This window comes from Arvicola amphibius, chromosome 6 (genome assembly GCF_903992535.2).
Source record: "Arvicola amphibius chromosome 6, mArvAmp1.2, whole genome shotgun sequence".
NCBI lineage: Eukaryota > Metazoa > Chordata > Mammalia > Rodentia > Cricetidae > Arvicola > Arvicola amphibius.
Genome location: NC_052052.2, coordinates 139066245 through 139083317, shown reverse-complemented (window position 1 = coordinate 139083317; position 17073 = coordinate 139066245). Strand labels below are relative to the sequence as shown.

The following is a 17073-nucleotide window of genomic DNA, read 5'->3' as shown; positions in this document are numbered from 1 at the left end:
ATCCAGCTGGGTATAGAATTACCCAGCTCTTATCTCTCCTTGATTTGTTTCTGTGTTGACATTCTCCCCCACACACACACCAGCCCTCAGTCCCCTCCCCCTCCCCCAGAGATAAATATCCAAGGGGCTGGGGGTTAAGAAAGAGTAGATCTCAACTAGAGGACTTCTGCCCTCTCTGGTGTTTTCTTAAGATGTTCAGATAAGAGCTTCTGACTTTGGGGCCTCCAGAATCACACCTTTCCTATAAAGAAGAGCACCCTCGCACTTCTAAAACAGGAATGAACTCTTTCTTGGCCCTCTCATGAGTCAGTATCCTCTGGAGTGAGGACCCCAGGTCCTAACTTTTATCATCGTCCTCTCACCAAGCAAACACACAGCAGCCATGCCTCTTACCCAAAACTTTCTAAATCACTTGTGTTTTCTCTGTGTAATGGGTATGTTGTCTGCAGGCTTCTCTGTGCATGGCTTGCACGCCTCGAGCCTTTGGAAGCCAGAAGAGGTCATTGGATGTTCTGGAACGGGAGTTACAGGGGGTTGTGAGCTGTCATGTGGGAGCTGGGAATTGAGCCCAGGTCTTCTGGGAGAGCAGCCTTAACCACTGAGGCATTCCCTCTAGCCCTAGGATGGTTTCTCGATTGAAAACTGAGAAGAGGGAAGTGACCAGGAAGCCTGAAGTGAAAGGAAAGGAAAGGAAAGCAAAGGAAATCAAAATCCACAGTGGCCTGCGAGTCTCCGGCAGTGCTGAAATGTTCATTTGAATTCACTTATTTCATTCTCGTGGCAAACTTGCAAGAGTACCCAGCCTCAGTCTAGGGATGAGAAGGATAGAGCACGCAAGCAGAAAGCCCTAGTAACACATTTAGGACCGAGAACCCCCAAAACTTCATTTATTCCATAAAATGGGGTGAAAGGGGGTTACCTTCAGAACCTTCTTGTCTAATGGAACAGAACCCAGCCAGGGCACTGAGAGGAAAGCTAATGCAGCTTCATAGAGAAGAGGGTCAACCTAGAAAACCCCAGTCCTATGTCCAGCTCTGCTACCCAAGTGTGGCCCTTGGGGAAACACCAAACCTGGGTCCTCATCTTTAAAACAGAGCAGCAGGCTCACAAACTCTCTACAGGGGTGTATAACTATAATGACCCATTTAGGAAAGTGACTAGCTATACACATTATCTTTAGGCTGCCGAGAGGTTGAAGAACTCGGTCTTGTTTTAACCAAGGCTGATATTTATGAGTTCCTTATGAATCCCATTATGTTGTGAGAAGACTGGAGAGATGTTGTGGGCAAATGGGGCAGGAGAATTCACCAGTAGTGCCCGCTTTTGCATGGCGGAGTGTGCTCTGGGATTCTCCTAGGAACATCCCTACATCCCATGTGCAGGCCTAAGTACGCAAGCTGCTTGCCAGGCAGTGGGAAGGTCACGGGGACAAGACAAAGCAATGGAGCAGACTCACAAGGGGATTTCTATCTGCCTCTAATCAAGTGTGGCCCAGCGCTGCACTCAGCACCTCGTGGTGCTCCAGGACCTGGAAGTGGCCCAACTGTGAATACCTCCAGCTGATTGTGGTTGACTGCGCTGCAGCCCTTTGCCTGCCTACTGTTTTCTCTCCCTTCTTTGAAGTCAGTATGACTGCACAGCTATCAGTGTTCAGCTCCCACATGGCTGCCCCAACTCTATTGCTTCTGATTTCATCTAGGGTCTTCCTCCCCAACCATTCCCAGTTTTTGAACAGGCCCAGGAGAACAAGACAGATCAGAGCCACCGGTTCCCTCCATGCTCTAAAATTATAATCCTGGTGTGGTTTTTTTCCCTGAGATATGAGACAAAGGACTAGAATCTTGTCCTCTGTAAACCTATGACTCTTCTTTGTAGGGACAGAACACTCACAAGATGGGAGAAGAGAAACACAGAGATCTTAGCATCCTAGCACATTCTTTAATGACTCTAAAAACTAGACAAGGTCACGGCCAGATATTATTATTTTATATATGAGCTTTTCACTGTTAGAAGGAACCCAGTGCTTCCTACAATACATCTGCTCAGGTGCCGCCACTGCTTCCCTGTGGAGGTCAGTGAATTCACATCTCGTAGTGATGATATTTGTGGCTCCATCTCTCCTCCTTAAATTGTGTGTTCACACTAAAAAGAAGATTGGTTAGCCACCTGCACTAATAGGAACCTGTGGTCCCAGCACTTGGGAGGTTGAGGCTGAGGCAGTATAGCAAGACGCCATGTTTAATGGAAAAGAAGGTTCAGAAGTAGTTGACCAACACAAAATGAAAACATACTCCATTTTTTTTTGGTCTGTGCTTTTTGTTGGTGTTATGGTTTAGTGGGTTTTGTCCTTCTGTTTTTGTTTGGTTTGGTTTTTGTGGGGGGAGAGAAAGAATCTGAAGTTAATTGGGTAGGGATATGGGAAGAATCTGAGAGACCTTGGGGGAAGGCAAAGTTATGACCAACGTACTTTGTATGAAAAACTTTAAAAATAATTAAAAATGTAGTGAAAGTAAAACAAACTTTATATCACATCAAAGATGGAAAGCAGTGGGAGTGGGCGTCTTCCATGCTCCTGAGCAGACGCAGACCCCTCCCATACACAGCCACTCCACCAAAGAGACCTACACACAGTGCGAGTCCTGTGGTTTCAGACAGAGTCCAGGAGAAGATGATTAATGCATGCCCAGCTGAAAGAAATGAAAAGCATGGGACTGGGAGATCAAGTCCACATTTCTGGAGAGGAAAACAGGGGCAAGAGTCCAAAGAAAAGCAGTCCCAAAGTCCACAGATACATTATGGTGTGAAATTAAGTCATAAGCATGCTTTAGCCAACCAGAATGAGCCCCACCACAGCGACACTAAGTGCATCCAAACGCTTAAATGACATATGAGAGGGGTCACGTTTAGTTTTTCCGATGCCCACGATGGGTTCCCTATGTCTCCCCCACTTCTCAGCACTCTGGGAAGGGGCAGGCATATGGGACTGGCTGCCAGTGTGCTGGGAATCTTCAGAGCCTTTGAAAGCCTTCCAGGAATGTCAGCACAGACTGCCTGCCCGCTCTCTGCTCAATGCCTACTTTAGCTGTCTGCTGAGGACTGGATGTGCCAGACAGGCCTTCATACAAAGACAGAGAGTGTTCTGAGCCCATGAAAAGAAGGCACAGCCTTTCAGATGTGAATGGCGAGATTTAAGAAGTAGGTGACTACGTGGCAGGGGAAAGAAGGGCTCTCAGAGAGGTAGGAGAGAGACCAAACCAATGTATGAATGCATTCCTGGGACCTCTCCACCTCCAGGTCTGGAAAGACAGACTGTGTCCCTGCTTGATTACCAGAGTACATCCCTATGCTTGCTTGTAGATTCCTCCTGCATCCAAGGGCCTCCTTAATCATGAAAGATATGGTGAGCCCTGCCAAGGCACAGTTATGTGTACCTCTATTTACATTTCAATGCCGAATAAAATTTCTGTTTGTAGTATATGTCATTTAGGATTTTCCTTGACTTATTTTTTGCTTGAAATATATGAAAACATCGAGAGCAGTCCGCTGCGGTGCACGAACAGCTTGGAACGTTCTTCCCTTTCATTTCGCTTTGAAACAGTTAAGAAGGATGCTTTGCCTGGTGACCTCTTCCTAACACTTTCAGCGATGCTAGCCCAACTCCTTGGCAAAGCACCCACCACTGGAGGGAAGATCTCTTCTGGGGCTTTGAGCTTTTCTGAAGAGTCTGTCTGATGTCACTGGTGGCAGACACAGTGTAGCTGTGTCTGTCTTTTGTCTGAACCATCTGCTTCCTTTCTTGCAGGCTATTGTTCATATTTCTTCTCTTTTTCCAGGAAGTGCGTCGGTCCCAAAACACGTAGGCTCTAGAAGTGCTAAGGAGACAGCCCTAACGTTCTAACACAACTTTTCTTGTTTTCCCTTCCTAGAATCTGATGGCAAGAGCCTTATATGACAATGTCCCCGAGTGCGCTGAGGAGCTGGCCTTCCGAAAGGGAGACATCTTAACTGTCATAGAGCAGAACACAGGAGGACTAGAGGGATGGTGGCTGTGTTCCCTACATGGTCGCCAAGGCATCGTCCCAGGCAACCGGGTGAAACTTCTGATTGGTCCAGTGCAGGAGACCTCCAGTCATGAGCAGCCTACTCCTGGACCCATGGCCTTTGGCCAACAGAAACTCTATCAAGTGCCGAATTCACAGGCGGCATCTCGTGATACCGTCTATCAAGTGCCACCCTCCTACCAGAATCAGGGAATTTACCAAGTCCCTACTGGCCATGGTACCCCAGAACAAGATGTGTATCAAGTGCCACCATCAGTTCAGAGAAACCCTGGAGGCACTAATGGGCCCCATCTAGGCAAAAAGGTAAGTGATTAACTAGAATCTTGTTCTTTCTTTTATGCCATTTAGAATAATGGAAGCAATCCACAAATAATAGTTGGAAATTGCCCCAAAGCAAACATACTAAATGGCTTACCCCAGATATCATTATTGCATCAAATTTCCATTGATGAGTCGAGACGATAAAAAAAAATTTTCCCCCAAGACAGAGTCTCACTATGTTCATCCCAGGTTGTCCTTGAACTTGAGATCCTCTTGCTTTAGACACCTGCATGCTGGGTTTGCAGGTATGTGATATCACATCCAGCAACAATACTTTGTTGAACTACTATGTGCCAAGTACTATTGACAGGCAGCCAGTTTAAATGGTATTTCATTCTGGACCAGACCTAAGCATACAATTGTATCTCTTCAGTTGTGGGATGGGTCTGTTAGACCTGGATTCTGTGTCTAAGTGGTTTGGAGTCTCTTCTACCCCTTCCTTGAGTAGTGTGGGTCCAGTTGTCACTCAAGCATACTGACACAGTGTGGATCCTTTGTCCTGGACCATGAGCTAAATCGTGAATTAGTCCGTCTGGACAAAAAAAAAAATCAATCAATCAAAAGTAGAAGTAAAAGAAGGCTGAAAGTACACCCTGTCTACCAACTCATTCTTTTGATTTTGGGTTTAAAGATTGATTTATTCAAAACTCATAGGTATTAGTGGACTTAGAATAAATTCATCCTTGTTTTCTTGAAATAATTCTTGTAACGATGTCCAAGGTAGAAGGCAAATGCTTGGATGTTTAGGAGATGTCATTTTAAAAAAATTACAAGAAAATGTGATGTACTCCTCAGATTCTCATCCCTATAACCAAATACTCGAGGCAGCTAACTTCATAAAGAGGGAACCTTTATGAACTAATCTCAGAGTTTTGCCTGTTCTAGGACCTGCCTTGGACATTAGCTCAGTTGTGGCAAAGCCTCTTCCAGCTGTCATCACGCCTCCCCTGGGGGCCACTCCCCCAGTGACCTCAGACCCTACCCAAGTCACGTGGCTAGGGAGCCCCACCTGTTGGAGTCTCAACCCAGAGCCACTAGGGATGAATAGAAATGCATTATTAGATCATGGATATTGGCCATGTTTTGTACTTTTGATACTTGCGATAAAGTGGTGAATTAAAGACTAAACAGAGCCTTCACAAAGCGTACAGTGCGCTGAGGGAAGCAATAAATACAAGGTCAGATGGGTGTGTGTGCTGGGAAGAAAATAATGGCACTGGGCTTGCAGGCCAACAGCCAAACCCACAATGATGTTTTTGTACCCATTAAAAGGGAGGGATTTCCTCTTTCCTTTGTCCGAAACTTCCAGTGGTTCCTTCAAGGTTTGCTATTAAAAGTAGACTAATTTCATACAATAAGAAAATATCTCCAGACTCCAAGAGGAAGGGTGAAGTTAGATACCAGAAGAAGCTTGTCACTGCGGACACAAAATGTAGATGAATTTACAAATCTGTGTAAGCGAGGTAATATTTGCTTACATGATGCTAGCATCTTTTCTCTAGGCAAACCTGTTTTTTAAAGATTGTTTTTATTTTATGGATATGAGTGGTTTGCTTGCATATGCCTGCACCACACGCATGCCTGAAGCATACCCAAGGAAGCCAGAAGAGGGAGTTGGAGTCCCTGGAAATGGAGTTAATAACAGTTGTAAGCCACCGTGTGAGTGCTTGGACCCAGACCTCCAGTCTTCTGCAAGAATGAGTGCACTTAACCAATAAGCCATCTCTCTAGTTACTGCAACTCCTCTTTTTTTTTTTTTAAAGGGGCCAGGGGAACAAAGATTTACTTTTGGATTCCTTACCAATGAATGCATTTCCTAATCACCTATTATACAAAATGTATGTTTAAAACAAAACACATCTCAAGGGCACCTGATCCGAGTTCTGTCTACTAGAAGGAATTCTCTGAGACGAGGTAGACTATGTAAAGTCCTCAGGACAGAGATCCTGGCTAGAGGCCATAGACAGCCACGTGACTTTCCGAAGTCCTTCTCACCCCAGTGATTTCAGCTCCAAAGGGAAGGAACGCCAAGCCTGGCCTCTGTCCCCAGAGGGGGAAAGAACAGTTGAAAGGTGTAACTATAAATAAGTCATTCTCTCATGCCTTGCCTCGGTGGCTTGCACCTTAAAAATAGCCCTCCCTCCTCTGAGCTGGTTCGAGGCAGACGGAGGAGGCCAGAACAGGAAATGCTTGGCTGAAAGGCAGAGAGACCCAACTTTCATCACAGTTTATTTTGGCAGCAAGGTGACATGTTTTCCTTTTCGGTTCTCAACCTTTTCGGTCCCATGTCTGGGAAGTCGGGAGCCTCAGCCCTCTTCCCATTGCCTGTGTTGTGGATGACGGGGGCAGCCTTCTCCTTGGCTCCTCTCCGGGTCTCCACTGATGTCAGGGGCTGAGGCCCTCAGGTGGCTCCGGGTCATTCCACGTTTTCTTTTGCTCTGTGACTTTTACACCCCAGAACCTTCTGTGTTCAGCAAAGGGCAGGCAAGCCCTGCGGCAGCGAACCAGCTCCTAAGAAACCCTGCAAACCCTCATGCAGTGGACACTAAGCAAGGTGCTCCTGGCACCTGCAGTGGGAGCTGGCGCAGTGCGGATCTGCCTGGTGTGGGCTAGGATGGAATGGTCAGGGGAGGTGATCCTAGACTTCCCTGCCACGTACCAGGGTCCTCCATAGGATACCCTGTGTACCTGGCTACCTAAGACTACAGGCTCCCTGCTTCAGTTCCCCTGAACCTCTGGCTCACACCTGCGGGGGAGTAATTTTGCCTCTTCTTTCCTTTTCTTTCCATCCCTCATTCTCTGCTGCTTCTCTTCCTCCTCCTTTGTCCTCTTTTCCCCTCCCTCCTCCTTTTCTCTCCCCTTCCTTTCATCCCTTCCCCCTTTCCCACTGTCCTCTCCCTCTAGCCCACTCTCTTCCTTCCCTTCCTTTCCCACTCTCGTTCCTGACTTCCCCCTTTCCTTTTCTCTTCCTTCCCCTCCACTCCACCTTCCTTTTTCTTATCCTTCCCCCACCTTCTTCACCCCTCCTTTCTTTCTTCTTACATTTTCTTTCCTAATGGAGATGGCTTAGCTGCTAGGAGGTAATTGCAACCTTCCAGGCAATAGTAACTGCTTTAAGACTCTGGGCTCCATCTCCCTTGCCGTGTAACTCCCAGTGGATGCAAATCCTAGTGACTTAAGTCAGACCCCGATCTCAGCATACGGTAGAGCAGATGTGGGTTTGCTTGTTAATTATTATTTTTCATTTTAGAAGTTTGACTGGGTAGCTAAACAACTCACTCATTTTCTCTTCTAATTTTCTGTCTGTAAATGGTGACAAACTAAGACCAAGGTGTTCCCAGTAGTTCTAGCTGTGGTGTTTAAAAGCCATTTAAGGAAAATGAGGAAGCAGTAGGAACTTGCTCTGAGCTTGTAGATTTAATGAGCAAGACTGACACCCAGAAAGGGAGGGACATCGAGTCAGATGCAGATTCCTAGGCCTGCCTCATGGCCCTTCTTTCAGGAAATCTTGGAGGGGAGGCCCAGAAACCTACATTTTCTCAAACTCTTTGCCTAGTCTAGCGGGAGTTGGCTAAGGACTGCACTTAGAAATGACTCTGAGGAGTGCCAATGACTGGCTTGGATGTGTTCCAGTCTGACTGTGATCGGGGCTTTCCACAGTTCAGAACCCTCCCGCGTTGGTACAGTGTGGGCTTTAGAAGGTTCATCTGCCACTGTGCCCTGATGAATCACTCCAAACAAAGGACACCGTGAATTCTGCCTTCTGCCTTGCTTCCCCCCAGCCTTCCTGCACACCATCCACGTAAACCCACAGCCAGAGTTTGCTACCTACTGAGTGCTAATGAGAACCACACACACCTTCTGTGAACCAGGGAGACCAGGAGCTCTATGGATCTCAGTCTGGCTCCTGCCAGCATTCCCGGGCTTTGTGTGTTCAGCAAATTACAGGTGTTCTCTCAGACACTGCTCCTCCATTTGTGAAGTGGGAATAAACCTGCTCACCACATGCTGGGAAAGTTAATGGCAACAGTAGGCGCAAAGCTGCGTGATGCTTACCATCGTGGGAGCTTCAGGTCCTGTCTCCTGCCTTTCTTTCTCCTTTCTCAGACTTCTGTTTGGGTTTGGGCTTTGTTTGTTTTAGACGAAGTCCCCAAGTGACCCCAGGCTGGCCTCAAACTCGATAAGTGACTAAGCATGACTTTGAACTTCTGATCCCCCCCAGTTCTGGGATAACAGGTGTCTGAGCCCACACCCAGTTTTCAGCATTCATGTTGAATGTATGGAACATGTGTGTTTCTCAGTATGTCCCAAGTATGTCCACACTCTATTCCTAGCAAATGTGCTGAACCCTTTGAGCATGCAGGTCTCTCCTGGTTTCTGGAGAGGGTGGTAAGGGATCAAAGTCATCTGGAACCCTCATACGCTGACACTTTGCTTGGCTGCATGGCTCTTCTCTCTGGGTTTTATGTGCGGGGCTGCTTTATTCATCAGGCATCATGGGCAGAGTGCCCAGGGCCTGTGCAAAAGTTTGAAAGCTGAATAGAAAAAGAGAAAACTCCAAGCTGTAGAGTGTGGAGCTTAATAAGTGCAAAACAGAAATTAATCAACCCCAAGACAAGCGCTTAGGAAAGATCATCACGCAAGCCTCATTAATTCTATGTGGGACTCGTGACACTTCCATTACATTTGGAAAACAATTTGTAAGTTAGGGCTTTCTCACTCTGCAAAGACTTCTAAACATGTGTTGACGGTGCCAAGAACTCACAGACAATTCTAAATTAAATGAGTTACTCATAGTCAAATAATTTGAAAAGTTGAATTTTCTATAAAAAATTTCAGCCTTTAGAAAGGGAAAATTCTACTCAAAATATGGGAGTTGGATTCAGGTTGGAGAACCCAAATGCCCTCAAGTCAAAGGCCACCAAAGGTGGGAAAACCAGCTCACTTCTCTGCTTCGGAGAGCAAGTGCCACGGGGCACACCCGGTTCACACTCAAGCTGCGTGAGGAACGATGTCAGTTATTCTTTTCTTGAAGCAACTCTTTACGTAGCTAAGTTTTCATAAGCATATATATCTTCATTTTCCATGGATGTGTGTGGGTGCAACATACATGTGGAAGTCGGTGAACAGCTCATGGCAGTTGGTTCTCTCCTTCCACCGTGTGGGTTTCTGGGATTGAAATAAGGCCGTCAGGCTTAACCGCAGGTGCCTTTACCCACAGAGCCATCCCCCCAGCTCTCGACGGTAGCTCTGTAAGACTTGGTATTTTAACTCTAACTAGCAGAATTATTTACGTTCTGCCCTCTTTGGAAGACTGGTTCGGAGCTACCTTCTGACTCGCGGAGGCCGAGACATGCGGCGGCCAAATAGCAGCACACAGATCAACATGACAAATGGATGAGCCAAGTGGGAGCAAGGAACGCGATTACTAAAGTTCTGCTAACCTCAAAACTAACTAACCCCCGAAAGGTGATTCCGAGCATCTCACTCACACAGTCTCCCCCTTTCACACCTTCCCCAACAGCTCACAGCCACATGATGTGGCAGAGAGCACAGAGTTTCCCACCAGAGGGTCCTTACAGGATACACAACTCATCTTCCATAATCATAGCTGTCCTTAAATAAGAAATGTAATACCAAAGCAAAAACTAATGACATAAATTTGGGCTTTAGGGATGGAGATTTAGCTCCGTAAAAGAGCACTTGTCCAGCATGTGTGAGGCTCCAGACATCATTTAAGCCAGGTGTGGTGGAACATGCTTGTCATCTCAGCACTCCGGAGGCAGAGGCAATCATATCAGGGGTTCAAGGCCATCTTTGGCCACATTTTGAGTTAAAGATCAGTCTGGACTCCATGAGACCCTGTCTCAAAAAAAATCAAATCAAATAGGAAAAAAAAAATTACGTTGGGCTTGTCTGAGGCCTAGCTTTTTTCCTAGTGTTGTCAACAAGCCTAGTAAACTCTTTCATAGTCTACCGGAGGGAAAACTTAGACTTTGTATACTGTCAGAGCAGTGGGTACCACGATGTCTAGGATACCTTCCCTCCTATATTGTATTTTCAAACTGCTCACACCTTAAAACTCATCTGTAGCCTAAAACTTTCCCTTGGAAACCCTGTATACTCTTCCCATTTTCTGACCCCACAATATGTGCACACCTCACGGATACTGTGGAGCTCATGGGAAATGGGATGGGCTGCCACCATTGTCGAGGCTGGGTCAAGCACTAGTTTGTGGTGGCTTCTTAGAAAACTCAAGTACTGTCAAGATTTACCAAGCCCAATGACATCATCTCTAAGATGGCCAATTCCAAAATAGGGCACAACAAGTGCTGTCAGGAAATGACTCAAAGACTTTAGGCAGGTCTTCCAGACTGGTTCCTGAAAGGTAATACAGGATCCTGAAATGCATTAGTTATGGTGTCTGTGCCTTCTTAGACACTGAATCATCACAACACACACACACATATGCAGACAGACAGACACCCATGAGTGTTGGCTTAGGAACCAAAGACTTCCCTTGTTGGCATTTAGGAATTTTGAAATCAGTCAGCTAACTGCTATGTATATTAAGCAATATTATTTGAATACTAACAAGTAAAAAAAATAGATTTAGAGAAAACTTAAGTTTCTGGAGAGGACAACCTCTGACTTTTTTACCTCCCTTTCTTTTGTTCCCTGTTGTCTGTCATCTGTCTATTCGTCTGTCTCTGCCTCTCTGCCTCCTACTCTCCCTCTCTCTCTCTCTCTCTCTCTCACACACACACACACACACACACACACACACACAGAGAGAGAGAGAGAGAGAGAGAGAGAGAGAGAGAGAGCTACAAAAGTTCATCCTAGAGCATAAGATACTCCCAGATTTTCTCTTATATAAAGTCAGTAAAGTGCAATTATGTCCCGGAATTGTACATTTTTATATAAAGATAAACCTAATAAATATTCCTAGGGGTCTAGCTTGTGAAACTGCCCAGAGTACTGGACTGTTACCTACCATGTCTCCCCTGAGCGAGGAAGGTGCATTTTACATCTCACAGAGCCTTGGAGGTCCTCAACGGTGTGGGGTGGGGCTGGTTGAGCTCACCCTGAACTGAAAGGCTGTGTTCCCAGACGGTCACCCACGCCAAGGGAATGAGCAAACCCTAACACCTCCTTCACTGAACAAAGGTCCTTTTTGTTTGGTCAAGGCCAAAGTCTTCAGATTCAGCAACAGTCTGTCACAAAGCTCACAGATAATACATATTTCTGAGGGCACATTAGTAACTTTGCACACACCCACACCGAGACAACAGAGGCTAACCTTCCCTGTCCACCGATGGCTTGTTAAGTGACTGCTTATCTGAGTAAGATGTCGCCTGTCACAGGAGGTCTCACTGCATGGATAATGAATGCTCTCTGAGGGAGGGAGGGCAGGCAGAAAACTGCTTATTTTATTATTGAATGATAAAATCTAGATGATCTTGTTGGAATGCTTCTTTAAGAAACAAACAAAAAGAAGAAATCAGTTCACCAGAATTTATTGCACAAAATGCGGGGCTAGAAAATGTCATGATCTAAACACTCTGTTCTAAGTAGTCATACCTGAACCATTGTGTCGGGTAGCAGCCAGCAGGTTCGCCCAACTCCTTTGACACTGTGCCATCTACAAATGTCTTGGGTGACACTCGTAGCTATCCTGGGATACATACAACTCACGGATTGCAGGGTGCGCATGGTCACTATGAGAGGTCTGCCCACCGGTGCCAGAGGTACAGGTGATTCACTCACAGGACAGTGTGTGTGAACACTCAGCAGGTGCTGTTAGTTTCTGGAGAGACCCGAGAGGTCCACTCTTTGAAAGAACCTTGTGGAACATCAGAGTCTGAAATATGGTGGTGCCTGGTCTTATCCTGCAATGTGGCTTCAAATCTGAAGTACAGAAATGACCTTAAAATGCCTCCCAGCCTCTGCTCCATTGCGAGGACATTTTATCTTCTGCGTCATCTAACCCTCCTGGCAGCTTCCAACGTGCATAGTGTAGCTTTCCTTCCCTCCATCCTGCAAAGGAAACAGCTGAGGTCTGAGAAGTCAATCTGCCGGAGTTAACTCACGGCCTCTCTCAAGAGGCCGACCCGGTTTGAGCTCATGTCTGTCTGCCTCCAGCGTTAATGGTTTCTACATCCCAGCTCACAGGTGGCATTGCCAGGCCTAAAGCAGGAGGGCACATTTGCTTCATTCGCAATCCCAGCTCACCAGAACCCTGGGTGCTAAGAGACGTTGTGTTGGCCAGGAATTAATGTTGCCTGCAGAGGGCTCGCACCGCACAGCCACACAGTAGCCAAAGAGCCAAGAGAGCCGGGCCATAGAGATTCCAGCCACCCAGCTTTATGTCCAAAGCGCCCATCTGGGAGAAGTCAGATCTGCAGTACCACTGAGCATATGGCCATGTGGACATCTTCTCACATGACATCACTGCTCCGAATGGATACAGTCCTATAATCAAATGGAGTTGTCTGCCAGACTGAATTAGCTGTAGACGGGGAACTCCCAAAGTAATACAACCGTTGTCAAGTTGTATCTCTCGTATATGGAAGTCACTTCCTTGAGAACACTTCCTTCTATGTTTCTAGAAAATCTGTGGTGTGTGTCACTAATATAGGCAATAGGACACTGAGAAAGGATTGGAGGCACCAGCTGAAGTTCCACTTTCTTCCGACTTAATCCTCTGCTGATTAGCCGAGTGACCTCCCACACTTTAGTTCCCTCGACCGCCAAGTGGCCACTGCAGCTGGGTTCTCTCTAACGGCCTTTGACAAAATGCTCTGATCCAGATAGCCTTATCACATTCTTTCCCAGAACCACTTGCAAGATTTCATTAAATAACCTACCCTCAAAAATCACTTTTTAAAAAATTCAGCTCGACCCCTAAACTTTGGCAGTTTGTTCCTTCCCTTCCTTAGGGCAGGTCCCACCTTCCCATCCACAGCCACTGTGCCCATTAGATGAACTCCTCCTTTTAGAAGCTTGCAAGGGCAGATGGAGGCACGGGGGACAAGAGTTGTGCTGTCTTAGACAGCAGAAACTCAGCTTTTAACGGACACAGGTCTTGTACACACACAAAAAAAAAGTTCCTCATTTGGAGAGCTGTTTTCTATGCTTTATTATGAGACAGGGAAGCACTTCCTCTTTGTTCTTGCTATTTTCTACCATTTTTCCCTATATAGTCTTGGCAAAGAAAGAGACCTGGTACCTCTCAGCATGGCAGCCGTCTACAGAACTGGCACCAAATTCTGCCATATGTGCCATTTGTCCCATCAGCCGTCACATCCTTCCTCCCACTGAGCTGTGAGAGGCTCCTACTCAAGGAGAAATAATAGCCACAGTGGTGCCATACATGTAACCCCAGCACTCTGGAGACAGAGGCAGATGGATCTCTGTGTGTTAAGGCCACCCTGGGCTACACGAGATTGACTCAGTCTAAAAGAGAAACAGAGCCAGGTTATGGTGGGCCACACCTTTAATCCCAGCACTAGGGAGGTGGAGACAGGAAGTAATATGGCTGGGTAGAGAGAGGAATAGAAAGCGGGAGGAGACAGGAGCTCAGGATTCAGTCTGAGGATTCCTAAAGACAGGGTCTTGTCCGTGCAGTCTGAGGATTCAGAGAGGTAAGAACTAGTGTCTGGCTGCTCTGCTTCTCTGATCTTCCAGCTTTCACCCCCTACTATCTGACTCCGGGTTTTTATTTAATAAGACTAATTAGGACTGAGTTACACCCACTGGCATCTGGGTCACAAAGTTCTCTTCCATTGCCTCCTACCCCTGGTCCAACAGGGCAGTCTATGGCATCTTTCTAAATCCTGATGTAATAATGCATATTGTTCTGCTGAATTTATTCAGATAACAAAAGAGTCCAAATGCCTGTCCTTTGGGGTTTCATTCAAAAGAACATTTCAGCCAACTAAAAGGGATATAAAAATTGGCTTCCAATGCCTAATTGTCACCAACTCTATTCAGCTTTGTCCCATAAAAGACCTTGGTCACTTGGGAACCCAGATGTCACTTCCCACCACGGTTTTGATGTTCAATGCTTCTCGCTGCTCTCTGCTGCTTGGTCAGCCCATAACTAAATATTGCTTTAGTGTTCGCTATACACAGGACTTCCTGGCAGCACCAGGGGAGACATGTTAGGGGCTTAACAATCAGGGTACTGTTTCCCGTGAGTGCTTTGACATACAAGGCTGTGGCAAACGCAAGTGACCCAAGAGCGCCGTTTCACTGCTGAGCCTTCCTTCTCTTTGCCTTTTCCTCAAGTGGAGAGGGAGGCTGGCTGTGACTTAGATGGCTTACAGAATGTTTAGTCCCAGCATAAAATCAAATCTCAAATGTCCTTAAAGGAAAGTAAGTCATGTCCCCAAAATAGAGAGAAAAAGGACTCCAAGAAAGCAAGAGAAGCCAGCAGTTGGGTGGGTTAGGCCTGGCTGTGGCCCTGGGAGGGCGTGTTTGTAAGGTCAGACTGAGTTTTCATTATGTTGTTGCTATGCAAGTAAACAAATGAGCTCACTGCTGCAGCCAAGCTGGGCAGAGAGAATTTATAGAGAATTAATAAATCCAGCATAGACAACGTGTGGCTTTTCCTCTCCCCGCAGAAGTTTAAGACGTAATCTTGGACTTCAAACAGGCAGCTCACTATGGCTCTCAGTTGCTGAAAACTGAGCCCTGGTCCTAGTGGGAAGGCAATGGCGGTGGTGACATTTCTTTTCCTAGGATTTTCTTGAGGAAGAAAGAGGACAAATTGCTCACTTAAGACAAAGGGTTATTCTAAAGCCCAATAAAGGCTCTGGTGTCTCTGTTAGTGCTTCTTTATTTCATTTGAGTGGAAGAGTTCCTACCTAACAGTCAGTTTTAGAAATCAACCTAGTCTTGTTAATGCATGAAACCCAAAGAGTGGTAGGCAAGTATAAATAAATCAAGGGGGTTAAGTAGGCAGAAAGCAGTGTAATTACAATTCCCACTTCTGCCGAGACAAAGCAACAGATGCTAGTCACGTGACACCTTGTTCATTAGACCATCTCAGGGTTAATTGATGGCCAGGCTGTGGGGTCATTGCAGTGGCACGCTCAAACCTCTCGCCGGCACTGGTTATGCTTTCTGAGTGGCTTATTTCCTGAGTTGCCTAGTTCTGGTGAAGACTTTAGGGCAGAACACCAGAGCCTGGTTCTTCGCCTTCCTGCTCTGTCCCATCCTGGTCGTGTGTGTGTGTGTATGTGTGCGTGTGCGTGTGCGCGTGTGCACATGTGTGTGTGCACGTCCATGTGGTGTGTCAGAGTACAACTTGCAGGAGCTGATTCTCTCCTTCTAGCGTGTGAGTCCCAGGGATTGAACTGAAGTGGTCAGGTTCTACCAGAATGTACTTTAATTACTGAGCCATCTGACCTGCCTGTCTCCCTTTGCGCTCCATAGACAAGCACCCACCACTGGGCTACATCCCCAACCCTAGCTTAGTTACATACAGAGGTCGAGAGGTAAGGGGAGTGGATGGGTGGTAAATACATAGATAGATAATAGAGTAGATTTCAGAATGATAGCAACTAGAATCTGAGCAACGCTTTTGAAGTTTCCTGTGCTCTTCCCAGCCCATCTCCACATCTCTCCTCTCCTCTACTCAACTCTTTCTTACTCAAATAGTTTTTTGTTCCGTGGTGTGTGTGTGTGTGTGTGTGTGATTTTAAAATAGCACTTATAGGGTGTTTCAGTACTTGATCAGTTAAGGTGAGTTAACCTGTTCATCAGCTCAAACATTCATCATTTTCTGATGTTGGGATCTTTGAAATCCTCTCTACTAGCTATTTTGGAAATACGCAATTAATGCTTGTCAACTACAGTTACATTTCTGTGCTATAGAACTTCAGAATGTTTTTCTCCTATTCAACTGAATGCCCGTGTACATCCACTGTGCTCTCTGCACGCCCCTACCCCCCTACCCCTCCCCTTTCCCAGCCTTTCTTTAGCCGTCGTTCAATTCATTCTACTCTCTGCTCCTATGAGATCAACTTTTCAGCTTCCGGTCCTCTTTCTCATAGCTGCTGGTAGCATAGGAAATAGGGAAGAGTGAGATGTTGCATTGAAGGAAGAGTAGAGAGACATGGGAGTGCCTGAGGATCTGAGGGGATAAGGGAAGCTTGCCTTCATGGATGGTAGATGGCTGCTTCTTTCCTGCTTCTCGTGGTGTTCCAGTGAGCTAGCAGCTGGCAGCTGGGAGGCTGAAGTTGCCCTGATCCCAGCTCTTCATTCATGAGGTGCGACAGATACCCAAGGGAAGCTAAAGCCCAGGTAGACTTGCTGAGGCCTTGGCCCCATTGACATCATGTGAGAAGTTATCTCTAGGGCAATGCTTTGCTTATACACACCGCAGAGGGCAGGCTCCGTGCCCTGCTTCTTGGTGAGATGCCCTTGACATGCATTAGCTTGTGGTCTCCCAGTGATGAGAATTTTCATCACTGGTCCTGAGCACAGGACCTCGTCACCCTTCTCTTCAGAAAAGGCCTTCATCTCTAAAGCCCAGGGAAACACTGCAACCCCCGGGCTTTCCACTGGAGCACCTTGACCCGTGTTGATGATAATCAGGACACTGGCGATACTGATAAAATCATAACCTGAGTAAACCTGCTGATGACTATTAAGGAGCAAAGTCCTCGTCATTTGTGACTTT

General features: G+C 46.5%; 1 protein-coding gene and 1 long non-coding RNA gene across 3 annotated transcripts in view; one reads left to right on the top strand and one right to left on the bottom strand.

Moving 5' to 3' along the window:
• Nucleotides 1–17073, top strand: part of Nedd9 (neural precursor cell expressed, developmentally down-regulated 9) — a 117198-nt gene that overhangs the window by 84323 nt on the left and 15802 nt on the right. For both annotated transcript variants that reach the window (XM_038334873.1, XM_038334871.1), the window contains exon 2: nucleotides 3927–4364. In XM_038334873.1, the coding sequence (XP_038190801.1) occupies nucleotides 3927–4364 (438 nt within the window). The remainder of the gene's footprint in view (nucleotides 1–3926; nucleotides 4365–17073) is intronic.
• On the bottom strand, nucleotides 9239–11501 carry LOC119817556. Its single transcript, XR_005285915.1, has 3 exons — nucleotides 11380–11501; nucleotides 10542–10763; nucleotides 9239–9551 (listed from the first exon to the last, which is right to left on the bottom strand). It is a non-coding gene; the product is annotated as an uncharacterized LOC119817556 (long non-coding RNA).